This window comes from Emydura macquarii, unplaced genomic scaffold, assembly GCF_026122565.2.
Source record: "Emydura macquarii macquarii isolate MOO-44397 ecotype Brisbane River unplaced genomic scaffold, CSIRO-AGI_Emac_v2 contig_1348, whole genome shotgun sequence".
NCBI lineage: Eukaryota > Metazoa > Chordata > Testudines > Chelidae > Emydura > Emydura macquarii.
The window spans coordinates 17,444,782-17,468,489 of NW_027131485.1; the positions used below are offsets into that span (position 1 = coordinate 17,444,782).

The following is a 23,708-nucleotide window of genomic DNA, read 5'->3' on the forward strand; positions in this document are numbered from 1 at the left end:
ACTGGGAAAAATCAACCAACAGAAAAACAAACCTTTCCACCATCCGTCCCGCCCCCACGCCTGCTCTAGCAGCACATTCAGGAGTCACAACGGCAACGCTCCTAGGAACCCTTCCCTCGCCTACCCGCCCATACGCAGTCAAGTCCTTGAATCAGCCCCCACCCCTTAAAATTTTAAAGGATCCTCAGTTAGTCCGAGGAGGAGGAAAGCTTCCACTGGGGGGTCACGCTGCGCACCTCCGGGAGCACAACCCCCTTTCCACCCGAATGCCCAGCTCCTCCTTTGCAGACAACGAACCCCTCCCCTCTATCTACACAGGAGAAGTCCTAACTCAGCCGAGGTTTTGCTATTTCCTGGGCCCTGGGACCGCCACACGCTCCCAACCAGACGGGCTGAGAGTGCTGCTGACCATCCCTCCTCACCCAACAAATCATCCTCCCGCGATCAAACCCCGTTTACAGAGCAGCGATCTGCCCGAGTGTCACTGTCTGCAGCCCACCAAATACACCTTCACTTCGGACAGGAAATCCCTGCCCCTAGGAGAAATGAACCCCCTTTTCGAGAGGCCTCGGACCCCACTCTCCAGCCATGCAATGTTAGCTGTGCACGCCCAAGCTCTCGTCCCAGAATTAAGGTGTTCATTTCAGGGTCCCAGTAGACGCCCTGAAATCTGACCCCTCCAGTGTATCTCACCCCAGGCACAGACAAACAGTGGAGCCTTCTCAGTTTTCAGCCATACTTTCCAAACCCTAAACTCCCCCCCCATTCTCCTCTTCACTCGAGAACTACGAACGGGGGGGTGCGCCCCCGTTTCCTGGTCTGTCCCTTGGCAAGGCCATCAGCACGGCTCTGATCACACCGGTACCGAGCGGCTGGGACGGCCCCAGGAAGGGGGGATGCTTTGTAGGGAAGAAGAGGGGACCGGAGAAGGGCGAGGGGGCGTGTTAGGCAGGGAAGAAGGCCGGGGAGAATTTACTGGGAACCAGGGAGTTTGCAACTGCTCTGGGGGGACGGTAAGTAAAGGGTCTAGGGAGCGGGGGACAAGCCGGGGCCGGAGGATACCTTCAGGGGAGCCGGGGCCGCCTGCGGTGCCTGCTCCGGCCCCTCTTACCTTCCATCTCCATGTCCTCGGGCTCGCTCAGCTGCTGCTCCCCGGGCTTCTGGTGCTGCTGCTGTTGCTGGTGGTGGTTCATGTCGGGCTGGGGCTCTGGCTCCGCGGCGGCGGCCTGGGCCTTTCCTGCAGGGGGCTGCAGGCCTGTGTTGGGAGGGCAGGGGGAAGAGGGGCGGCAGGGCCTGGGCAGCGGCGGGGCCTGGGCACCAGCCTCAGGGGGCTGCGGCTGGGCTCCGGCGGGCAGGGAGCGGGCGGCCGGAGGCGGCAGCGAGACGCGCACGTATTTGCTCGCTATTCGCCCAATCTCGGCGGCGGCACCCAGTCGGGGGAAAGGGGTGGGGAGGAGGGAACCGGCCGGAGGCGGCTTGCCCAGGGGCCGGGAGATCGGGAGTCAGGGCCCGGCGCTTCCCCCTCCCCCGCCGGGTGTCCCTGCTGCGGTGAGAGTCGGGGAGGCGCCGCGGGCCCCCGGCTCCCCAGGAAGCCACTCGCTCGAGGCTGGGACCCTGCTCCCGGCCTGCAGGCCTCCCTGCTGCCTGTGCCCGGCTGGCTGCTGCAGCAGCTGCTGCTGCTCCGCCGCCGCCGCCGCCTCTATGGGGAGCGTAGCAGGCGCCAGGGCTTCTCTCTGCCTCTCTCTGTCTCTCTCAAAATGGCGGCCGCGGTAGCGCCGTGAAATGTCACATCCGCATGGGGGGCAGCGGCGTTCAGCCAGCCGGGGAGGGGGAGCAGCGCCGGGCCGCCGCCGCCACAGGAGGCTGGAGCGGAGGGGAGGAGTTACAGGGGCTGCATTCGGACAGACGCGCTGCACCGCCCGCTTCCTCCCGGCACCTCTGCCCGGGAGAGCCCGCTCTCAGCGGGGCCCTTTGCTAGGGACTCGTCTGCTTGTGAGAGGCACCGCTTCAGTCCTCCCAACCGCTGCTGCCTGGTGGAGCCCGCCGCCGCCCGCAGGAGCGGCCGCCGCCCTTCTACCAGCCTGCTCGCTTTTGGCTCAGCCCGGCGGGGTCCCTTCTCCTAGCCAGGGCCCGCCCCGCTCTCGCCCCGGGAGGGACCCCGCTCCCGCCGAGGGCCTCTGCGAAGGCGCCCCCTTGCCCTGTAGGAGACCAATGGCCTCTGCCAGGAGGAAGGCCGCTCCTTGACAGGACCTCAGCGGGGATTGCCCCGGGCTCGCGCCTCCCTCCGCAAGGAGCGAGCCCCTCTGCTCCAGGGCCCTTGTCAGAGAGCCCACCTCCTTCCTGAGAGACACGGCCCTGTCGCTGGCATGGGGGCGGCAGGAAAAGTGCTTTGTTAGAGAAGAACAAATCGGGCTCTCCTCCCCCCTTTTGGCTTCACTTTCCGTAGATGGATATTACTGAGCAATTGTCCCCGTCTCCTGCCAAGCCCTGGCCAGCCCAGCGCTGGGGTAGGGCGAAATAGGTCCACATAACTCTGGAAACATCCACGTGTTTTCCAAGTGTTCAAAAACATCCCCACCAGGCAGAAGAAAGAGGCATTGGAGGTTGGTGAAAGGAGATATGACTAGCAGTAACTGGGGAATTGCATTCCCCATCTCAAAGCTTTGAGATCTTTAATACCACCAATCTCCCCAAGCACATAAAACACCTAGCTAAATTACCCAAAGAGCTAGAAAATCTACTGTAGCGAATAATCTTGTACCTGCGGGGGCAGACTGGATGATCTAAAATGGTCTGTTCCACTTCTAAGGTCTATTATTTATTGTTCCAATTCATAAAATGAGGGAATCAAAACAATCTTTTGGGAGGCAAATCCAATTCCTTTATCTGGGCTATAGAGGGGCCCCTTCTTAGCAGAACTGGAGTTTGCTGGCTGAGAGTGGTGATGTGGATTTAGGGGACTCTGAGGAGTTGTCCATCAATGGAGCCCTGCACTGCAGGGGTGGCAACTGGGCAAGAGAATGGACATGGATGCAGGTAGGTGGGCTGTGTGTGGGATGACCAGGTATGGGGCCAGAATGACTGGTTTTATGCATATCTTTCTTTGCAGGGTGGCAGGGAGCTGCATGAGGGCCCACAGTAGCTACTTTAGCCATTTAACAGGACTAGGCTCTAGAGCAGCTGGACAACCACAAAAAAGCTTGGGATGAGGGAACAGGTCCTCTCTCTCTCTCTCACACACACACACCCCTAGCCCTGTATATATACTTCTTTAAGTACATCAGAAGCAGGAAGCCTGCCAAACAATCCGTGGGGCCACTGAATGATTAAGGTGCTAAAAGAGCACTCAAGGAACACAAGGTAGTTGTGAAGAAGCTAATGAATTCTTTGCAATGGTCTGCCATTCATAGGATGTGAGGGAGGAACTGTCCCAGATTGAGGTCTCCATAGAGGAGGTTTTTGGAACAAACTGATAAATTAAACAGTAATAAATTACCAGAGTAATAAATTACTCACCCAAGAGATCTCAAGGAACTCAAATATGAAATTGCAGAACTATTAACTGTGGCATATAACTTATCACTTAAATCAGCCTCTATATCTGATGACTGGAGGATAGCTAATGTAATGATTTTTTTTTTAAAGGCTCCAGAGTTGATCTGGCAATTACAGGCAAGTAAGCCGAACTTCAATACCAGGAAAATTGGTTGAAACTATAGTAAAGAACAGAATTTTCAGACACACAGATAAATATGATATGTTGGGGAAGAGTCAACTCAGCTTTTTTAAAGGGAAATCATGCCTCATTAATGCATTAGGATTCTTTCAGAGAATCAACAAGCATGTGGGCTTGGGTGATTCATTTCATATGGTATACTTGGACTTAGAGAAAGCCTTTGCAAGGTCCCACCCAAGAGCTCTTAAACAAAGTAAGCAGTCATGGGATAAGAGGGAAAGTCCTCATGGATCAGTAACTGGTTAAAAGATAGGAAACAAAGGGTATGAATAAATGGTCAGTTTTCACAATAGAGAGAGGTAAATGGGGTCTGCCAAGGATCTATACTGGACCAGTGCTGTTCAACACATTCATAAATGATTTGGAAAAGGGGGTGAACAGCGAGGTGGCAAAATTTGCAGATGATGCAAAATTACTCAACACAGTTAAGTCCAAAGCTGACTGTGAAGAGTTGCAAAAGGATGTCACAAAATTGGCTGATGGGGCAACAAATGGCAAATGAAATTCAATATTGATAAATGCAAAGTAATGCACATTGGAAAACTTAATCCCAACTATACACACAAAATGATGGGGTCTAATTTTGCTGTTACCACTCAAGAAATAGATTTTAGAGTCATTGTGGATAATTCTCTGTAAACATCCACTCAGTGTGCAGCAGCCGTCAGAAAAGCTAACAATGTTAGGAACCATTAGGAAAGGGATAGGTATTAAGACAGAAAATATCATAATGCCACTGTATAAATCCTGGTATGCCCACACCTTGAATTCTGCAAGCAGTTCTTGTTGCCCCATCTTGAAAAAGATAAATTAGAATCGGGAAAAGGTACAGAGAAGGGAAACAAAAATGATTAGGGGTATGGAGCAGCTTCCATATGAGGAGAAATTAAAAAGACTGGGACTATTTATCTTAGAAAAGAGACAACTAAGGGGAGGGATATGATAGAGGTCTATAAAATCATGAATGCTGTGGAAAAAGTGAATAGGAAAGTGTTATTTACCCCTTCACATCACACAAGAACCAGGGATCTCACAGTGAAAATACACAGCAGATTTAAAACATACAAAAGGAAGTGGGTCTTCACACAACGCACAGTCAGCCTGTGAATGCCAGAGGATGTTGCAAAGGCCAAAGTATAACCGGGTTCAAAAAAGAATTAGATAAATTTATAGAGGATAGATCCATAATGGCTATTAGCTAAAATGTCAGGGATGCAACCCCATGCTCTGGTTATCCCTTAACTTCTGACTGTGAGAAGCTGGGACTGGATGACGGGATGGATCACTTGATAATTGCCCTGTTCTGTTCATTCCCTTTGAAGCATCTGGCAATGGCCACTACCGGAAGACAGGATATTGGGCTTCACGGACCATTGGTCTGACCCAATATAGCTATTCCTACATTATCTTACTCAACACCCAGCTTTGTTCCTCTAGCTGGACTTGAGTTCAAGATTTGAGGTTTTGTGCCTCAAATGCTATTTTAAAAACAATAGCTAAACTATTTGCCAGTCAGCTCTGCCAGAAATAGATTTCAACTCTCCCTGTTACCCTTCCCACTCACCCCCAAACATCAATTTATTCTCAAAAATATTCTCGGATTTATCCCAATATCTACTTAGGTGAACGCATACCCTGAAGATCAACAAATTTGGACTCAGACAGGCTCACTGTAGGAGGGAGATCTCGGAGGGAACCCTGTATAGGTCCTTAGTGATTTAATCCCCCACTTTAAAAGTTTACAGAAAGTCCTTCTGACTGCCAGCCTTCTCCATTCCCACCTTTGCTCCCCAGAAACCAAAGATAACCCTTACCAATGACTTTCAGTCTCGCCTACCAAATCTTTCACTAGCACAGGTTTTTGACACCTTCATTCCTCCATCAGTTATGTCCAATACAAGACACTCAATTCTCTTACACTTATGGGGCTGAATGGGATATCTGTTACTACCTAATTCCTCAATCACTGAGATCAGGCAAAGTCCAAAAGAAAGGAAAAACAACCCCCCATAATAAAAAGACAATCAACTTATAATGTCAACCCTCAATCCCTTATTAAGAAGAACACAGGTATTAAAACATCCCTTCACATTTGCTCTTTTAAGGTAACCACTGGTCTCAGAAACTAAACACTTGAACCAAAATGCCTTTGCTTCTTTTTCTGCAAAAAAATCTGGAGGGGACACCTACTTAATTTCTGAAAGTCTTAGATGAAAAGAGGAGATCTCAGGTGACATTTTACAATTTCTTTAGATGTTACCCTCTCCCATTGTTCAAAAGCAGAAGAAATGCAAGATAGACCTACAGAAAACCTTGTGGGAGAAATGGGGTAAGGGACAGGAATTTTCCTGTTAAATGGAAGTGGCTATCCTATATCACTAGTTTAAGAACATGGAATATCATAATTAAGTGCCATCCACCCAACAAGACTCATCTTAGTTTAAAATGAGTTGTTTAGGGAATTACGGTTTATAGATTCAAAATGCAATGTAGCTTAAAACATACTATACTTGTATGAAAAATCAAAGTGAAAACAGGCCCTTTATATTTTAGCACTGTATCTATGGACAGCCAGTCTACAAGAAAGGAATTTGAATATTAATGTCTAGAAGGAAGTAAATTCAAAGCAACTGTATATAATCATCTCAAATGCATTTATAAAATAATTACACAAAGTTTTTTTGGTACAATTTTACAATACCCAGTGATTACAGTGTTGTTTGTCTTTTTTTCTACACAAGGAGAACAAATCATAATAAATTGACCAGGCTAACCTGAAGTCTCAGTTCAACATATACAAATCCATCTTGTCCACCTCAGGTCCATTCAAAACAGTACTGCCAAGATAAGTCTTCCTGACCCATTGTTCTGATTGTGTCAACTCCCTGAGAGTCCTTCCACTGGTTCCCCCTTCTCCAACACATCAAATAAAAGCTCTCATCCTTATTTTTAAGGACATTTACAATAGCCCATTCTTACTTGGCCATTCTTATATTTTATTATCTCAGTCTCCCATAGCATTCTGTGCCACGTCTTTCCCACCTTTGATTGCCTGTTTCTCCATTTCTCCGGCAAGCACCTTTGTGCTTTCTTCCACACTCCCACATCTTCATGAAATACCCTCTCCAAACTGACTCATAAGCAGACCTGCTGACAGGGAGGTCAAGAGGGCAATTACCTAGGGGCCTGGCGATTTTTAAAGGGCCTGGGCCGTGGGCAGTAGGTGAAGCTTCCCCTTGGGGAGGCTAGCTCCCTGTCCTGCCTCTTCCGCCCATGGCCCTACTTACCTCTGCTCCACCCTTGGCTTGGCTATGCCCTTCTCCGCTTGGCCCACTGCATCCCTCCTGCTCGGGCCCCCTCTTTTCTTCCACACCCCCCACTGCTCAGCCCCCCTACTGTCACTTGCTGCGTGCATCCCTTCTCTCCTCCCCTGCTTGCCCCCTGCTGCTGCTCACCTTGTCCCTCCTTTCCCCCTCCCTGCTCAGATCCCCCACTGTCGATCGCTGCCTGGGGGAAGAGGAGGTATGGAAGAGAGGAGGGGAACCAAACGGAGGGCAAGGGATGTGCTGGCAAGATGGGGAGGGAGCAGGGCCTGAGGCCGAGTGTGGATGGGAGAGGTGGGATGGGGAGGTAGCCTACCCGAGGGGAAGCTTCACCTGCTGCCCATGGTTGGAAACTTCAGCCATCCTTTTCTAGGGGGAGGCGGGGGCAATTGACTGTTCTGCCCTGGAATTGCTGCCAGCCTGCTCATAAGACCACTACCTTGTACTCCTGCAAATCCCTCCTCAAGACTTTCTTCTACTGTGATACTTGTGGTAAATCGCTTACTAAATGCGGCTAGGCAAGCAGCCAGCAGAGATTACTGATATTTAAAAAAAAAAAAAAAAGTAAGCATTTTTAATAGGGAAATTGTGCACCTAGTTAGTCTGTGTAACCACATGTTCCTATCGCTCCTATCCTTGTCCTTCCTCCATCACTCCTTCCTTTTGTTTCTTATACCCACTTACTGCAATTTTTTTTTTGACTTCAGCCCCTATCTTGCAAGCTGATCAACTCTTGTAGACCCTTATGCCCACATAAACTACCACTGAAATCAGTGGGCCTCAGGAGTTCCTCCTCCTGGATCCGCTTGCGGGATCAGGGCCTTTGATTGTTAATGCTTTAGAGAGGGGAAGGTCTCTTACTGTGTGTTAGTATAGGATAGTAGAGCTCTTATCCCCACTAAGGGCTCTCAGCACTACCTGAATACAAACTAATATCTGATCTTAAAGGGATACTGCCAACTTGAAATTGGTCTATTTCAAAGGAAGTAATTTCATTCTGATGAGTTTACCTGTCCCTGAGACTCCCTGCAATTATATAAAAAAAATCTGACCAGGTTTGTTTTTCTTTAAAATAGTTTTTTTTTCCCACTCAGATAAAGAGTCCTCACAAACAGAAGAGTGTGAATGTGCATAGGAAAGGAGACAACTAAAGGTAAAAGCCAGCCCAAGCTGTATAGTCAGCCTGCTCCTGGCTTCTGTAGAAGAGCTTGAGTCAGATCCTCACTTCCACTACTGTACTCCTACCCCAATCTCTTGCTCCTGCAGAGAGAGCAGGAAATAAAGATCCTAACTACGCTCTTAGCCCTAGCTTCTCCACCTAGCTCCCACAGAGTAATCCAGACCAGGGATAAAGATCTCCTGTTCTCATTGTGGGGCAGAGTTCCCACTGCCTTTCTAGCCCCCTTTCCTGTCTGGTCCCTGTGGTAGGATCCCCATTGCCCTCCCGACCTGGCTTGTCTTGGCTCCCACAGAAGAAGCTGCTGCTGCTTGCCTGGACCACTGCTTCCCAGCCTGCTCTACTCACTGCCTAGCTCAAACAAGGGATCCTCTCCAGCCACCTACTGCCTCATATGGGGCTGCTATTCTCTCCCTATCCACAGCTGTGTCCTGTATGTGGCCATGTTTATAGTAAGGGAATTCACACTGATGTAATTACATCAAGGTAGTTATGCCAGCACAAACCACTAATAGCCATGCACTGCACCAGCAAAGGCAGGACCTACCCTGTTTCAGTTTACTTTGCTGTGTTACTGGATTAAGGTGCACCAGTGTAGGCCCCTTTAAGGGGTTTGCACTGGTGTAACTATATCAATGTAGTTACATCAGTGAATGTTTCCTTAATATAGGCAGAGCCTGAGTGGGTGGTAAATGGCTTTCCTCTCTCACGCCAGCTGCTCCTGGTCTTTTGTAGCTCTGCTTCTTCCCCCACCAACTAGCTCTTGTCTCTCAGCTTCCCCCTGGACCTCACTGCAGGGGGCCAATCACCCAGCCAGGTGCTTTTTCTTTCACTTGCTTTTGGGTGCTTCTCATAGGCATAGATTTGCAACACCTCTTCCTGCTGCTGCTAGGTACTTCCCAGTCTCCTTTTGGGGTTCATGGCATGATAAAGATGTTTCCCTGGATGCTCTACCAGATCTCTGGTGCTCCCTGTCTTGCACTTGGGTCTGGGGAATGAAGGGGAATTATCTTATTCCTCTGCCAGGCACCTCATACTCTTGCAACCCATTCAGGTGTTGAGAATAAAGAAGGAGGCTCCTGCACTAGGATCTCATTGTACCCAGGCTTTGTACAGACATCGGAGGAAGAGGAGACATCTTCCCTGCCCTGAAAAGTGAAATAACAAAAGTTTTGCTCTTAACTAGTGAAAACCCTCTTGCAGGGCCTGCACACGCATGCACATGCTTCTTGAGAATGATGTCGTGCCGTCGCAAGAGACAGAAAAGGCAACTAGCCATACCGTGCTGTGAAACATAAGAGTGGCCATACAGGCTCAGACTAATTGTCCATCTAGCCCAGCATCCTGCCTTCCAACAGTGGCCACAGCCATATGCTTCAGAGGGAATGAACAGAACAGAGCAATTATCAAGTGATCCACCCTGTCGATCAGTACCAGCATTATGGGTATGGGTTTGCATCCCTGACCACCTTGGCTAATTGATGACACAAATAAAGTAAAAAATTAGAGAAATATTTTTCAGCTAACTTCCTTCAGTTGTAGTAATATTGGGTGTTACTTCTAAAAAAAAACCTAAGTACAAAATGTTCAGAGAAATGTTATTTCAAGTTGATGGTGTCCCTTTATGGCAATATTTTTTTAAAAGAGTTATATGAAACATTATCCCTTAATATTGCTACATGTTGGATCAATTATATCTGAACGGTGCTGACAATTTAAAGATTTGGTTTAAATGATTTCAAGTTTATTTTCTATCATTTCTCCAAAGCCACATTTATAACACATCTTTCACATGACTTCCAAAGAAAGTCAAGATAAGACACTTTTAGCTTTTGGCTGGGATTTTTTTTTTTTTTTTTTTTTGCCCACCCAGAGTTGATCCATTTTAATTTTCCAATAAAAACAAGTCTGTTTTGTTAAAAATGATATGTTTACATTTAATCTGCTAAGTGATGACCCAGTTGTTGTTTGCCATCTTTGAAAAGTGAAATGATTTTTTCCTCATCAAGTTTTGCCACAAAGAGTAAATTATTAAGTTAAGAGTTACAATGATATATACTCAAAGTAAAAAAAGGAATGGTTCTTCTTTTCAATACAACTGTGATTAATCAGCTCTGTGTAGTTGTGATAGTGGTAGCTTTTGCCAAGTGGAAATGAGAAGGTAAAGTTGAAAAGTATCTAATAAATTCGATATATTAGGAATGGTCCTGTTTAAAGTGAATTTATTGTTCGTGAAAGATGCCAGACTGCCAGCACTGGAAACCGATGCCTCCTATCAACATGACACACATGACCCTGCCAAAATGCCTCGACCTGCCAGTCTAATAATAACTGTATAAGCACTATGCATTTATTATTAACTTCATTCAGAGACTCTCAAAGTGTTTGTATATTACACCAAACTTACTGATCCCCCGAAACCTTCCCACTGGGCAGAATCCTCTAGCCCCACCACCCTGCTGCAGGGCAGAAGCTCTGAGCTCCCTACCCCAGCCTGGTAGATGGAGAATGGAGTGGGATGGGGGCAGGGGCATAAGGGACTATGTGAGTCGCAGTTTAACTGTAAAATAGCCACGAGGCAGGTGAGCCAGTTTGGCCACCCCTGGTATATTAGTTGATAATCCTCTGTAATGGTAGTATTAACAGCTCCATTTTACCAAAGGAGGTTAAATGACTTGTCTGCGGTCACATACTGATTCATTGTCTGAACCAGGATTGCAAGCTAAGATTTGTACTTTAATCAGTAGAAGCAACTGACTTTATCTGTGTTCATATATTTCAGTGTCCAGACTTCTTGTGTTACCTTAGGGAAGTCATCAGGGGCCTGATCTGATTGACTTCAAAAGGTTTTGGATTGGACCTTGATCTCTCTGTTCCTCAGTTCTATAACTAAAAAGATGATAATATTCTATCTTACCTATTTAGTGGCAAGGGATGGAACCTTGGAACAAGGGCTGGCTGTCTCTTACTTTTTATATGTACACTGGCTAGCCCAATGGGATCCTGATCTCAATTGGGGACTGTAGGCACTACTATAATATAAATAATAAGCACAGGTGACCAAGTGTAAGTGAAAATAAATCTATGACACAAAGGGGCAAAAGCAGAGGAACTAAACATGCAAGTTATTCCTCCATCCTGAACTCATCCCATTCTTGCCTGGCTATGCAACACATCCCCAAATTGATGTTCAGTCTAATTTTTTCTGTGTACAAAACAAATGACTACCCAAGCATAAGTGTAAAACCTACAAGTGCAGTCTCTCTCAGTCCCATTTGCTCCACCTCTTACTCTATCCCCACAGTCAGGAATAATAAGAACAACTCTGTCCTGACCAACCCCTTCATTCACTTATCCTCTTTCCTTCCTCCCTCTTCATTCATTCCATACCACTCATTCATTATTACCTTTTCTCCACAAATGACTCTCTCTCTGTTGCTCGCTCTGTTTTTCCACTTATCCTCCTGGTTAACCACAGATTGCAAAAACAGGGCTGAGGGAGCGCAAACATAGGTTGTATGTGGGCTCCACCAAACTGACATCTGTTATGTTAGTTTAATCTCTCAGACAGTAAGCAGTAGATTTTATTTATTTTAAACTAGGTATTTAGAGTCCATCAGTGTTCACTACAATGTTAGGACCTGGTCCCACAATCTGATCTGCGCAGGTGAGCCTACTGAAGTCATAAAAGGGGAGAGGGCTGTCTGCCTGGATGGATGAGATAGCAGGATTAGGGCCTTATTTTTGTAGTACATCATCATGAAGTTTTAGCCCAAACGCTTTAATAGGGTTCAATAATACTGGAGAGGACTTGGAGAGTATTATAGCTTTCACTGGCAGTTAATGCTCAAGTTAAAAGTGCTTCTGCTGAACGTGACAGAGAAGAGATACTGGATGATGAATAAGTTAAAACAAGTAAGGTCAATTGCAGAAGGAGAGAAAATGTAAAGATTAATTTGGAGAGAATATGTTTTTTGATCTTTTTATTTAATTTTGTGATTAATAGAAAAAAAAAGGCCTGGAAGGCCCTGTTTATTTTTCTCTTTCAAATAAAGGCCCTGATCCTGGAGGGACTCTGTGCAGGTAGGCCGTTACACCAGCATGGAGTCCCACTGAAGTCAATGAAGTTCTGCATGGGCACTGAGGTCTGCTTGCATGAAGCCAACTGAAGGATTAGGGCCAAATCTTTCTCCTCCTGATATCAGAATTGTGACAACTTGTTGCCCCTGTTTTTGCTGGAGAAGAGGAATAGATAACTGGAATGGGAATTTTCTTAGCCATCAGCTGAAGAAGCACATATGTGTAGAGGATGTTGAATCTTTCACAAATAGAGTTTTTATACCAAGTTTTTGTTAGAAACTTGAGTTAAATAAATGTTAGGAGAAACAGCCTGACTAAAAATTCTTCCTGCAATTGTGCATGTTTCAGTCTCTTGTAGCATCACAATCCCCCCAATTCTCTTATTTCCATGAGTCCTTCAGTAAAATTAGAGAGATCAGAATGGTTCTTTTGTAAAGGGAGAAAAAAAAATTTAAACCAACATTAAAAAAATCTTCAGCCCTTCTTTAGAAACCATAATGAAACAAGGCACAACCTTTTTCTTCTCTGGAAGACATTTTTAAGAGGTATATAAAAGTAAGGAAAGATTTCTACAGATATCTCAAAATAAATGAAGAATAAATGGAAGATTGCTCCAGTATGCAGGGACTGCAGAGGAAAAGGTTCTCACACCACCAGTGCTGAGACTGTGCTATGGACAGAGAGGAGGCAGATACTAGATGAGCAGAAAAAAACTGGGAAGAGAATAGAGAGATTAAAACTGGGAAGAGAATAGAGAGATTAAAACTGGGAAGAGAATAGAGAGATTAATAACTGGGTGGCAGCCTCAGGCATGTTTACTGAGAGATTTAGAAATAAGGGGAGTGATCTTTATCTGGAATCTTGAAATGAAATTGGAGCAGGTTGAGGGGTGTTAGAATGGGAGTGCTTTGTACATGTGAGAAGCATTCTACATGGTGGAGTCTGTATTCAGTTGTCTAGGTCCCACTGAAATCAATGGGAATTAGGTGCTTATATAGCTTTGAGAACTCGGGCCTCAGTATACCATTTATACAGAATTCTCATTTCTAGATCTTAGTTCCTTATTGTAAGACTGGCGAAGCTCCACTAGCTGTTAAATTTTTTGATCCTTGAGGGCACTAGTAGCAGGGGTGAATGTGAGCAGGTTTCCTCCTGGTCATTACTCACCACTCCACCAAGTATAAATGCCATACTCCTGATATCCCAGTCAGTTCCTTCTTGACTGCAATTGGCAAAGGAACTCCCTGCAGGACGAGTATAGCTGTACTAATATTTGAGGCTGTTGCCTTGAGCAATTCCTTGCACGTTGGAACCTGCTTCGATTCTTAATTTTCCTAGTCTCTGTGGAGATCTCTTCAGAGCTTTATCACAGATGAGCTGTTAATGCTCACCACCCTTTTTTGCCTCCATGTTTTCAGCACCTTGGTACTTACAAGTGTTTTGGTTTGGTGTTTTGATGCTCCAGCACCAGCACCGTTAGCCCAGCAAGATGGCCTCACCACCCAAATGCCCTACACTCTCACCATCAAATCTGAGGGCTGTCCCAAAATGTTGGCTCTTTGACTCATTGAGTCTTCCTTTCAAGGGAGGGAAGTGAGACTCTACTTCATGATAATGCTTTTATGTTGAGTGGTGGCAAAGGCTCTCAGTCCCCTTCTACAGAGGGCCTCAGCACCTGAAGCTAGAAAGCCATGTCAAGCTGAGGCAAGGCAGCCTACTACAAAAAAAATCTGCACCCACATGGTCCTCACACCATGCATTTGCAAAGAATTATGGGTAAGATTTGACCTACAGCAGGAGATCCTATTTCAGTCTATGTTGTAGAACTTGTTGCCAAGCTATGGGAGGGCAAACTCACCAACCCACTCACTAGAGATTGTTTATTTTGGGATGCCCCTTACTTAAGTTGTCCACATTTATTTGAGGGGTTTTGCAATTAATCCTTCAGGGTACCAATGTTATAACTGAAGTTGTTAGAGGTGCTTACCTTCCATTATTTCAAAAACAAAAAAACCTCACAACCCTCCACTTTGCAATGACTCCCTAGGACTGTGTGACAGTACATCTATGCTAAAGAAAGAAAGAAAAAAAAAAACCTGCAACAGTGAGTCTCAGAGCCCGGGACTCCAGCCCAAGCCTGAATAGCTACACTGCTGTTTAGCACGAGCCCGAGTCAGTAGAGCCTGGCTCTAAGACTTGCTGCTGTGGGTCTTTTTTTTGCATCATAGAGATACCCAACGTCACAGAGTCCTAGGGAGTTACTACACTGAACAGTGCAATATTTATGCCTTTCACTTTTCTTGTATAAGTTTAAAAAAAGATTAGTCTGCATTATGGTCGCTATACTTGGTAAATTTAATTCTTAAAAACGAAAGGCATTTTTGAAATATACCAGCTCAAAAAGGTGTCTTAAAACTGGTAAGCTGTTTTTACAGACTTACTCTTACACAAGGCTGGAGGACAGCATATTTGCCCATTAAATCCTTATTTTCCTACACCCTGCCAGCAGTGGTCATTTCCAAAGAACGAATGCCAGAGTAGAACAACTAATGGAACAGAAAATCTTCTGTTTTTAAATGCCTGCATGTGTTTTCACAAGTGCTTAAAAAACTCATAGAATTGGCACTTACAATGCAAATACTGATTTTTACTACATCGGTAGCATGAAATCAGAGGGAGCCAGCCTGAGCAGTAGCATGGTTGAAAATCAAGGTGAACTGCAGTATTCTTGAAACTGATTTTCTTTTACATACATAGTGGGATTAGTCATTTTTAAAAACTTTATGAAGGAAATCTTTTTTATTTGTTTCCATAGCCCATAGCATGTGACCCTTCCTACTTTATTTATAGGGAGATTTTGCCACATGATTAGCTAATGCAGCAACTAGCTACACCGATATTGTAGTAACTGGGAGCTTGTATACCAAGAAATTACCTTAGTAATGATATAAAATAAACTCATCTCAGTTAAACAGAGTAAGTGAGAATGATATTAGATAGGAAGTCTGCAGACCAAGGACACCGTATAGCTCTGTCATCTCATTTTGAATGAGCAGTTGTAATCATGGGTGGCCTGTGAACCACCTGTTAGGGAAGGCTAGCCCATGGCCCCACCCCTTCCATCTGAGGTCTTGCCCCCAAGCCGAGCACCCTACTGCAGCTGGTGGGGAGGAGCCCCATTCAGAGTCAACCAGGCCTGAGCTGCCGGCCCCAGCTCCAGGCAACCCGTGTCCCAAACATGCGTGGCCCCAGCCACCCTGAGTCCCGAGTCTCAGCTGGGCTGTTATGGCCCCCAGTGCCAGGTGGCCCAGGAGTACTGGCCTCCCCAAGTTCTGGTCACATGGCCCCAGCACCGCATGGTCACGCAGCTGCTCCGAGTCCTGGCCACACATGACCCCAGTGCCAGGTGGCCCCTGCCACCCCAAGTCCTGGCCACACGTGGTCCTAGCCCATGTCTCCATCTGCTTTGGGGGAGGCTGAACAAGGGTGGGAAGAGCTGCAATGCAGCACCTGTCTGGGGCCCTGGGGCAGAGCATGGATGGGACCATGCCTGGCTAATTGGGAAGGCTAAGCCTTCCCCCACCTATTATACCAGCCACCCATGGTTGTAATCCATACTGTTTTAGTCAGAAAAATATTCGGTGACTGTTAAAAAAATCTGTAATTTACTAGATGCTCCTGTATAGTAGCATTTCATAGATTAAACAGGGACAAGAATGGATTATTTGTGGTTTATATTTGATGCTACATGATCCTACTGTAGGAGAGGCACATGTATGAAAGATCATTAGACACAAGCTTTAGAAATTGAACTCATTTGCATTGTAGCTCACAGTTAGCACTCTGATGCCATTATCTCCCATTACTCCTGCTGCTTTGGACACTTCCTTAAACCTTGCACCAGAAAAAAGATGAACTACTGTAGATCCCCTGGTCTTGTAAATCACCTGAAATAGCTCCCAAGGAATGAGAGATTTCAAATGTCAGAGGTTTGCTGTGTAGGGAAATTTCAGTCTTTCCTTGCAGGCCTGGATAGCCTTAATGGTTGAGTCCAGGAAGCAGAAAAATAGGTTAGGTAGAGAAGTTGATAGATAGGCTATTTTGAAAACTGGTTGGAACTCAGAATTTACGGAATCAGACTCCCAGCTAGTAGGAAGACATCAGTCCCAACTGAATTTGCTGCAAAGTTATCGTCGACCATGGGATCATCAAAAATTATTTGTTTTATATTTTTACAAAAGTTACATAACTCCTAGAGGAAAGGGGCTAGGCAGTGAGGTAGAAGAGAACAGAGATTCTGTGACTAATTCACTCTGATTGTAGAGAAGATTGGGACCACGCTAAAATCTCTAGATCTAAAAATACCGAGGATATGAAGAGGGGAAGGTATTTTCTCTCCATCAATTTAAGTCCCTTGCCTTATTGTGTACATATTATGGAAATACAACACTTATGACTACACAAAGACAATGTGTGTTCCTTTCAACATCTTTCAAAATAAAGATTGAAGGTGGTGGGGAGGAAGGTGTTTGCCAAACTAAGATGCACAAAACAACAAAAGTTTAAGGAGGGTGTTGCAAACTGAAAGAAAACAGAAAGAGTTACTTGAAAGTATCTTCTTAATATTCCAGTCTTCTACCGATAGTGCAGTGCGGAGTAACTTCCCAAACATGAGCACACATCAGTTTTTCTTCCAGGAGCAAACCAGTCCTGCAAAGACACAATAAAACCACTATTGGATGAGGGAGTATTGCAGATGACTGTCATTCATCACATCAACAGATTCTCTCTTCTTTTGGAAGCACAGGACAGTCCTTCACCCATGTGACCACCTCCAGCAAACACAGCATAGTTTGGACATCCATAAGATGTATGGGCTAAATCTTCAACTGATGTAAATTTGTGTTGCTCCAGTGAAATCAATGCAGCTATGACAATTTACACCACCTGAAAATTTGGCTCTCTATGTTTATGCAAAATGGAATACACATTTTACAAATCTCAGGTGGCATTACATGCCTACAGGAGAACAATAAAAAACCCAACAATGTGCCATAACACATTTGTATTAAGCTATCAGAAGCATAGGACCTTGCACCTAGGCTTTATTACAGCAATAAAACAGACATTACTTGCCAGACTGTGCTAAATTCTCAAATGAAATACACAATTTTATTGCGCAGCAATCCCTGGTCACTCCTAATATTTTAATTATAATTTGCACAGAGGCCTCATAGACTAATTGGCATGTTTATTAAGGACTTTAGGAGGGAAGGTTCCACTAAAAGTTAATGCAGATTCACACTTGTTGGAAATATTTTGGTGACTTTAGGGCAAGTATTCTTAGACGATGAAAATGTCCTCCCTCTGTGTGCTGCTCATTATAAACCTAACGGAATGCTGAGAATGAAGGCCTGCTTTCTACTGGTTACTGGTACTGAACTGTTAGGAAAAGACCAGTGCTGTAAACAGAACCCTCTGTCCATGGCAACAGGCAGTTCCACTTGTAAATGCATAAAAGAAAGAACTGGTCTGATGTTTCTCTGCGTGTTTTATATTTTCACAGTTTTATAGCAGCAAGAATGACCTCTGGGTCAGGCATTTCCTAGCCATTAATGATTGTCTAGTGTAAGGGGCCAAGGGTTAAGTATGCCAGCCTGTCCTTAGCAGCCAGGAAATGCCCTCTGCATTGGTCATTGTTGTTTAAATAAATGAAGATCAAACTGTGCCCTGTATGGGAAGTAGCCACATAAGGGAGCAGAAACTACCATTCTCCTTGTGGAGTTTCCCTGCCATCATTCTCTAGTGAGAGCGTGGGACTTACTTCCTTCGTGATAAAAAGGGGATTGCCCTCAAAACCAGTGGATCAAGAAAGACCAGGGGCCTGCCCCTACGTTAGTTCTCTGCTCTTAAATTTTCATGGTCGACTTGGACTTGCAAATCCCTCATGTAAGCTGGTGTTGCGCATGCGCGCACACACACACTTATTACATATATACACAAGTAATCTGATTTGCACATGTGCATGATGGGGTTTGCACACCTAAATGGACCACTTAGGTTTGCACCTGTTGAACGTGGGAAGCAAAATGCTAAACAATCTCTTTCCTTATCGGTTTTCAGCCTTCCCTGTGTCTATATCTAAATACTACACCAAAAACACCAACTTTTTTCATAAACAATGTTTCTTCTCTAAGTAGGATCTTTATCCCTAATCTGTTAGATTGTAACAATATTCCTGTTCATTTTCCCTCATTTCTAGCTGGATTGACATGCTGTGGACAGGCAAAGCAAGAGACTTCTTCCCTTCCTCCCACCCCACCCAGGCATCCTTCAGGGGTCTCTCTCCACTCCACCCTGAAGCCTCAGATGGTCAGCATCCTGTGGAGGGAAAAAGCAAAGAACTATCTCGCAGCTCTAATTGTGTAGGTTTTTCTGCCTCCAATCTGAAGTCTGATTGGCTGAGCTGGCAGTCCATAAATGTGAAGCTAGTCAGCAGCTCCTAATTTTGGGTATAGTTCTAGAGCATTAATGACCCTGTCACTTCAGAATGGCGAGTTTTGGTACCTAATTTCTGCCCTAGAGAGCAGCAAAAGCTGGGACTTCTCACAAACAACACTTCTGTGGCCCCTATGCCTTTCTAAAGTTGCCATCACCATATTCCTATGCTGCTCCCTGAATCTAATCTAGTCTCACTTCTCTGTTTAGCTCCATTTGCATCTGTAGTGGGACAGCAAGTTCCAAGGTGGGTAATGTTCCAGCTAAGCATTATACATTGAAGTTGATAGATTTTTTGGCAGAACAACATGAAAATACTTGTGCTTAAAGGGACCATCATGCTTAAATAGGGCTTTTGGCAGCTGTAATCTATTCTTAAAAATAAAATATTAACATGGGAAAGGAAGGAAGACATTTAGGTAGGTATTGGGGGCTCCAAGCATTAAAGGAAAAGTTCTGCTGTGAAACCGTCACTGTAAAAGTGGCACCTTCTTTACACACAGGGAACAGATCTGTTAAGTTTTAAGAGTCATAGCTACTTACGTGAGCCACAGTAATGAGTTTTTACTCATTTTTACTTCTGTTAGCCTTGCAGAGCCAACACAGCTCTGAAAAAGTGAGCTGGATTATATTCTGGCTCATGCATTTTCATAGATTCCAACTGTGGGACCAAAGTCTGCTCTCTCTAACATCTGTACTATCCTGGAAGAGTGAGCCTTTTGTAAGCTTTCTACACTCAGGTGAATTGTGGCCTGCGTGAAGAAGGCTAGATTTCTGAAAAGTTACCTGCCTGGATTTGTATGCATTATTTTTCTATTATGCAGGTTGGTTTTTTTAAAGGACATTCTGCATTACAGAAAAAAAAAAACAAAAAACTTCTGCAGCACATGGCTGAGGAATTTCAGTAATACTTTCAACAGTTCAGATCAGAGTCAAGCAATCAAAGAGCAAGACAGAGGCAGTGCATGCCTTTGCTTTGCCAGTTGTAAAAAAATCAAACTCAGACTTTGCACCAGCAGAGTTCTAAGTTGTACATAAGTTCTGTTGATATAATTATATTATGACCCTGAGAGTAATTTATCTAAGCTGCCTCCTGAAACCCATGACTGAGCCATTAGATGTATCATATAAGAGTGTGTTTACTATGTATTAATCCCACACTGTTTGAGTAGAACTATCAGTAAATGCAGACCAGTTAATACCCAGGACCCTGATAGTGCTAAACATTTCATTAATACATTTCTGTGCAGTTCCTTTCGGGAGAAGCATAGTAATGTGAATAAGGACTTATATTCTCAGTTTTTGTAGATGCTGGATCTCTCTTGATGCACATGCTGTCTATCCAGTACCAGGAAGTTCAGCTTAGTGCACTGCAGTAGTGCCAAAAAATACACTGTAATGTTGAGTTAGCAAGTGAGGAGCAACAACAGATTGTTTTTTCTTTAGCATTGGAGAAGAACTGTTTACAGTAAGTGAAATCTAAGTAGTTTACAGGAAATCTTTTCAGAAGCCATTATCAGGGTTACTTAAAAAAATATACCTGTGCTCTTTATAGATAAAGTCTGACTATACTTAAATATAAAGTGACCTAAAGAGCATTACTCGTCCAAGCAATCACATGATCAGCATTTGCCCTCCTGCTCCTTCCACAAGCCTTCCTGATGCTGTCAGCTCCTCCAGTTCTTATTTTGGGGGCAGGGACTCCATCTTTATTTGTTATGTAAGGAGCCATGTTTGTCTATGGCTGTATAATTATCAAATGATACTAGTTCAAATGGCAGCACATCTGACTGAAGTTACACATGATAACTAAAAATAGCAATAGATACTGAGCTACTTAGTGATGAGTCTCCTGGAGGGACAGAGTCACCAACACTGAGGTGCTCAAGCAGGCCAGCATACCCAGCATGCAAATGCTCCTTAAACAGAGACGCCTCCACTGGCTTGGGCATGTGTGCCAAATGAATGATGGGTGCATCCCAAAGTATATCCTCTATGGCAAATTGGCATCTGGGAAAAGATCTAAAGGATGCCCAAAATTGCGTTTCAATGATGTGTGCAAGTGAGACCTCAAGGAAATGAACATGGATTTGGCGAACTGGGAACATCACACTCAGGATCACAGCCTTTGGAAACAAGAGCCCAATAAAAGTCTCCAAAGCTTCAAGAGGAAGCAGTCCAGCTTAGCAGAGGAAACAAGAGCTCGCAAAAGGCAGAGCCCAAAGGGTCGAAACACTACCTTTAAACGTGACAAGTACAGCAGAGATTGTCTTTCTCAAGTCGGTCTCTTCAGCCGCACCTGCTGCTGCCATAAAACCAACTGAGCAAATTTTTTACCACTCAGGGGTACATACCCATGGTCTCTCAAAGCCAAAGGAAGCCTACTACTATTACTTAGTAATGCTAAAAATGAAAAAGGAACAATTGTCCCCAAAATTAATTGCAAAATGTGATATTGTTGCATGGCAATGCAAGCTCTGCACTATGAGAAAAGAAGCACAATTGTCCTAACCTTTATCAGCCAGGAGTTCCTGGTAGAGTGGATTCCCATGGAACTGAATGCAGAGTCATCCATAACAATGCGGGCTTTATTTGTCCTCACAATTGCTACCAAAATAGCCCTGGGACTTCCATCAGAATGCTAGGAATATGTTTGGAGTGGGATGAATCTGGCAAACTAAACTGCTGTATTGCCAGGCTCAGGACAGCTGCACAGACTGACAATTTCAGTGCAGAGCTGAAAAAGGAAACGTCAAGGCTTTTAGAGGACTGAAGCAGCACTGCTTAAACTCCCTGTACCACTGAGTAAAGACTCAATATTGTTCTACCCTCTAGAGGCAGCAAAGAGGATAGAATTGCTATTAGTGACAGCTAATTGAGATTTTAAATCAGGACTGCTATTTCTTTGGGCCCAACCCTGCATCTCTTACATGCTCAAAACTCCCATTGAAATCAGTGAGAATTTAGGTGAGCAAGGAATGCAAGACTGAGTTCTTTATTACACTTCACTTTCTAATTCTCTGGAACAGCATCTTAAGATAGGTGGAAAGGTGAATGTTCTTCTAAGTGTGCATCACCTTGTGTAATCTTTGCCATGACCATGACACCTTTTGACACCCGATTATGAAACTCCTCCAGTTCTTTTGATGCACTGAGGAACATCAACTGACAACAAGTACTCATGTGTAGGGTTGAGGGTGGGATTTAAGACCTTCCTTTCTTGGAGACTGCCTGAACTTTCAAACATACTGGAGGGCTGGAACCTCTCAGCTGAAGAAGCTGACAGAGCTGGTGACTTTGGTGGTAGAGAAACCTATGTCCTTTTCAGTGTCCCAAGGACTAAAGAGTTCCCTAAAATTGGTCATAGGGGGTGCTTAAATGTAGGCTGAGGACCCTTCAGCACAAGGAGCCATCCCCACATATGTGGATGATAGTGGGAATAAATCTGCTGTCCAGGATATATCAAGGCTGCTAAAGAAGAATGATTTGTTGAGCTGTCAAGATTGGCTCTGAAGGATGTCTACCTATCATTTCCCAAAACTGCTAAAGTACTTGGAGTTCCTACAGGAGAACAGGCCGTGGCAGTTTACTAGTATCCCCTTCAGTTTATCATTGATTCCATTCTACTTCACAAAGTTCCTAAAGCCTACAGAGCTTTGAGGATTAGGGGCTTCAGAGAGATAGTGGACCCAAATGGCATACTGATAATATCCCAGAAGAAAGAACCATTACAGCAGGAGAAGGATTTAAGCAATCCATATCCTAGAAGGGGTTGGCATCCCCATGATCATGTAAAAATATTACACAGCCTTAGAAGAAATAAGAGCTCCTGGTCTCCCAGAAAAGACAATGCTCAAACTTCCCCTGTAAAGAAAGGACTAGGGAGCCCTCTAAGGAAAACCACCTTTCCCCTCAGGCATGTAAGCCTTAATAAGCGCAGGCAGTCTTCCAGGGACCCCTCTACTAGTGGAGCCTTGTCATGGGGTAAATCCTCCCCATCACCCCCGGCGGGGAAGTTCAAAAGGGTAATGAGGGGTACAGGGTGCCCCCCACGAGTTCAGTCGACAAGACTGCGTCCCTTTTGCCCTGAGTCCTGCTGGTTCAAGGCCTATCGGCTGGCTCCCATGACGGGTAACATGGCCTAGCAGCCAGAGTCAATGGTCACCTTCGGGTCGGGGCAGTACAGCCTAGCGGCCAGAGACAATGGTCACCCTCGGGTCGGGGCAGCATGCTCTGGGTGTCTGTTGGGGTAGTGGGGCACCCCCTTTGAGGGGGTGGCACCCAGGGTAGGGGGGCTCAGTCCCTCCCTGCTCCTCTGAGCCCCAGCACAGGGCCCTATTGGTGTCAGGGTAGCCCAACACCTGGTCAGCGGGGATCCTCCCAAAACACGCTGACTGGTGCCTCTCTCCACCCTCGGTTACACCATGCCAGCCCCCTGAGCTACTTCCTACCCGGTTGTTGCTGGGATCATCTCTTGGGCCTCCAGGTTCCCCTTTCTGCTCAGCTGCCACCCATGTCTCTCCTGGGTCATGGAGCTCCCTGAAGGCGTCTCCTTGGGTGTGTGGCTCCGGACAGCTGACGAAGGGTGGCCAGCCTCCGGTGAGGTCTCCTTGGTTCCTGGTTCCCACTGTAAGGGGCTGAAGCAACTCCTGGCTCAGAGCCTTCTACATGCCTCCTTCCTCCTTGGTGGTCACCCTAGAATGAGCTGGGCTGCTCCTTTTTATGCTGGGGCAGCAGTTGGAGCATGCCCAGCAGACTCTGGGAGGCGGGACTTCCACCACCCATAGAGTCGGCTTAACTCCTTCAGTATGGGGTAAGTCCACCCAATCACAAGCCTTCAGAGACTGAGGGCCTAAAACAAGGGCCAGATTACAGAGGTGAGATCAGATCAGCA

At 45.4% G+C, this 23,708-nt stretch overlaps 1 protein-coding gene and 1 long non-coding RNA gene across 2 annotated transcripts in view; both read right to left on the reverse strand.

Annotated features, from left to right (window-relative positions):
• USP7 (ubiquitin specific peptidase 7) overlaps positions 1–2,033 on the reverse strand; it is an 88,906-nt gene extending 86,873 nt beyond the window's left edge. Inside the window, exon 1 of the mRNA XM_067551292.1 lies at positions 1,112–2,033. Coding sequence (XP_067407393.1) covers positions 1,112–1,193 — 82 coding nt within the window. The 5' untranslated portion in view covers positions 1,194–2,033. The remainder of the gene's footprint in view (positions 1–1,111) is intronic.
• A 14,840-nt stretch (positions 2,034–16,873) lies between these two features.
• Positions 16,874–23,495, reverse strand: LOC137155333 (uncharacterized). The gene is made up of 2 exons (XR_010920424.1): positions 23,266–23,495; positions 16,874–17,026 (listed from the first exon to the last, which is right to left on the reverse strand). It is a non-coding gene; the product is annotated as an uncharacterized lncRNA (long non-coding RNA).
• Positions 23,496–23,708: the final 213 nt, after the last annotated feature.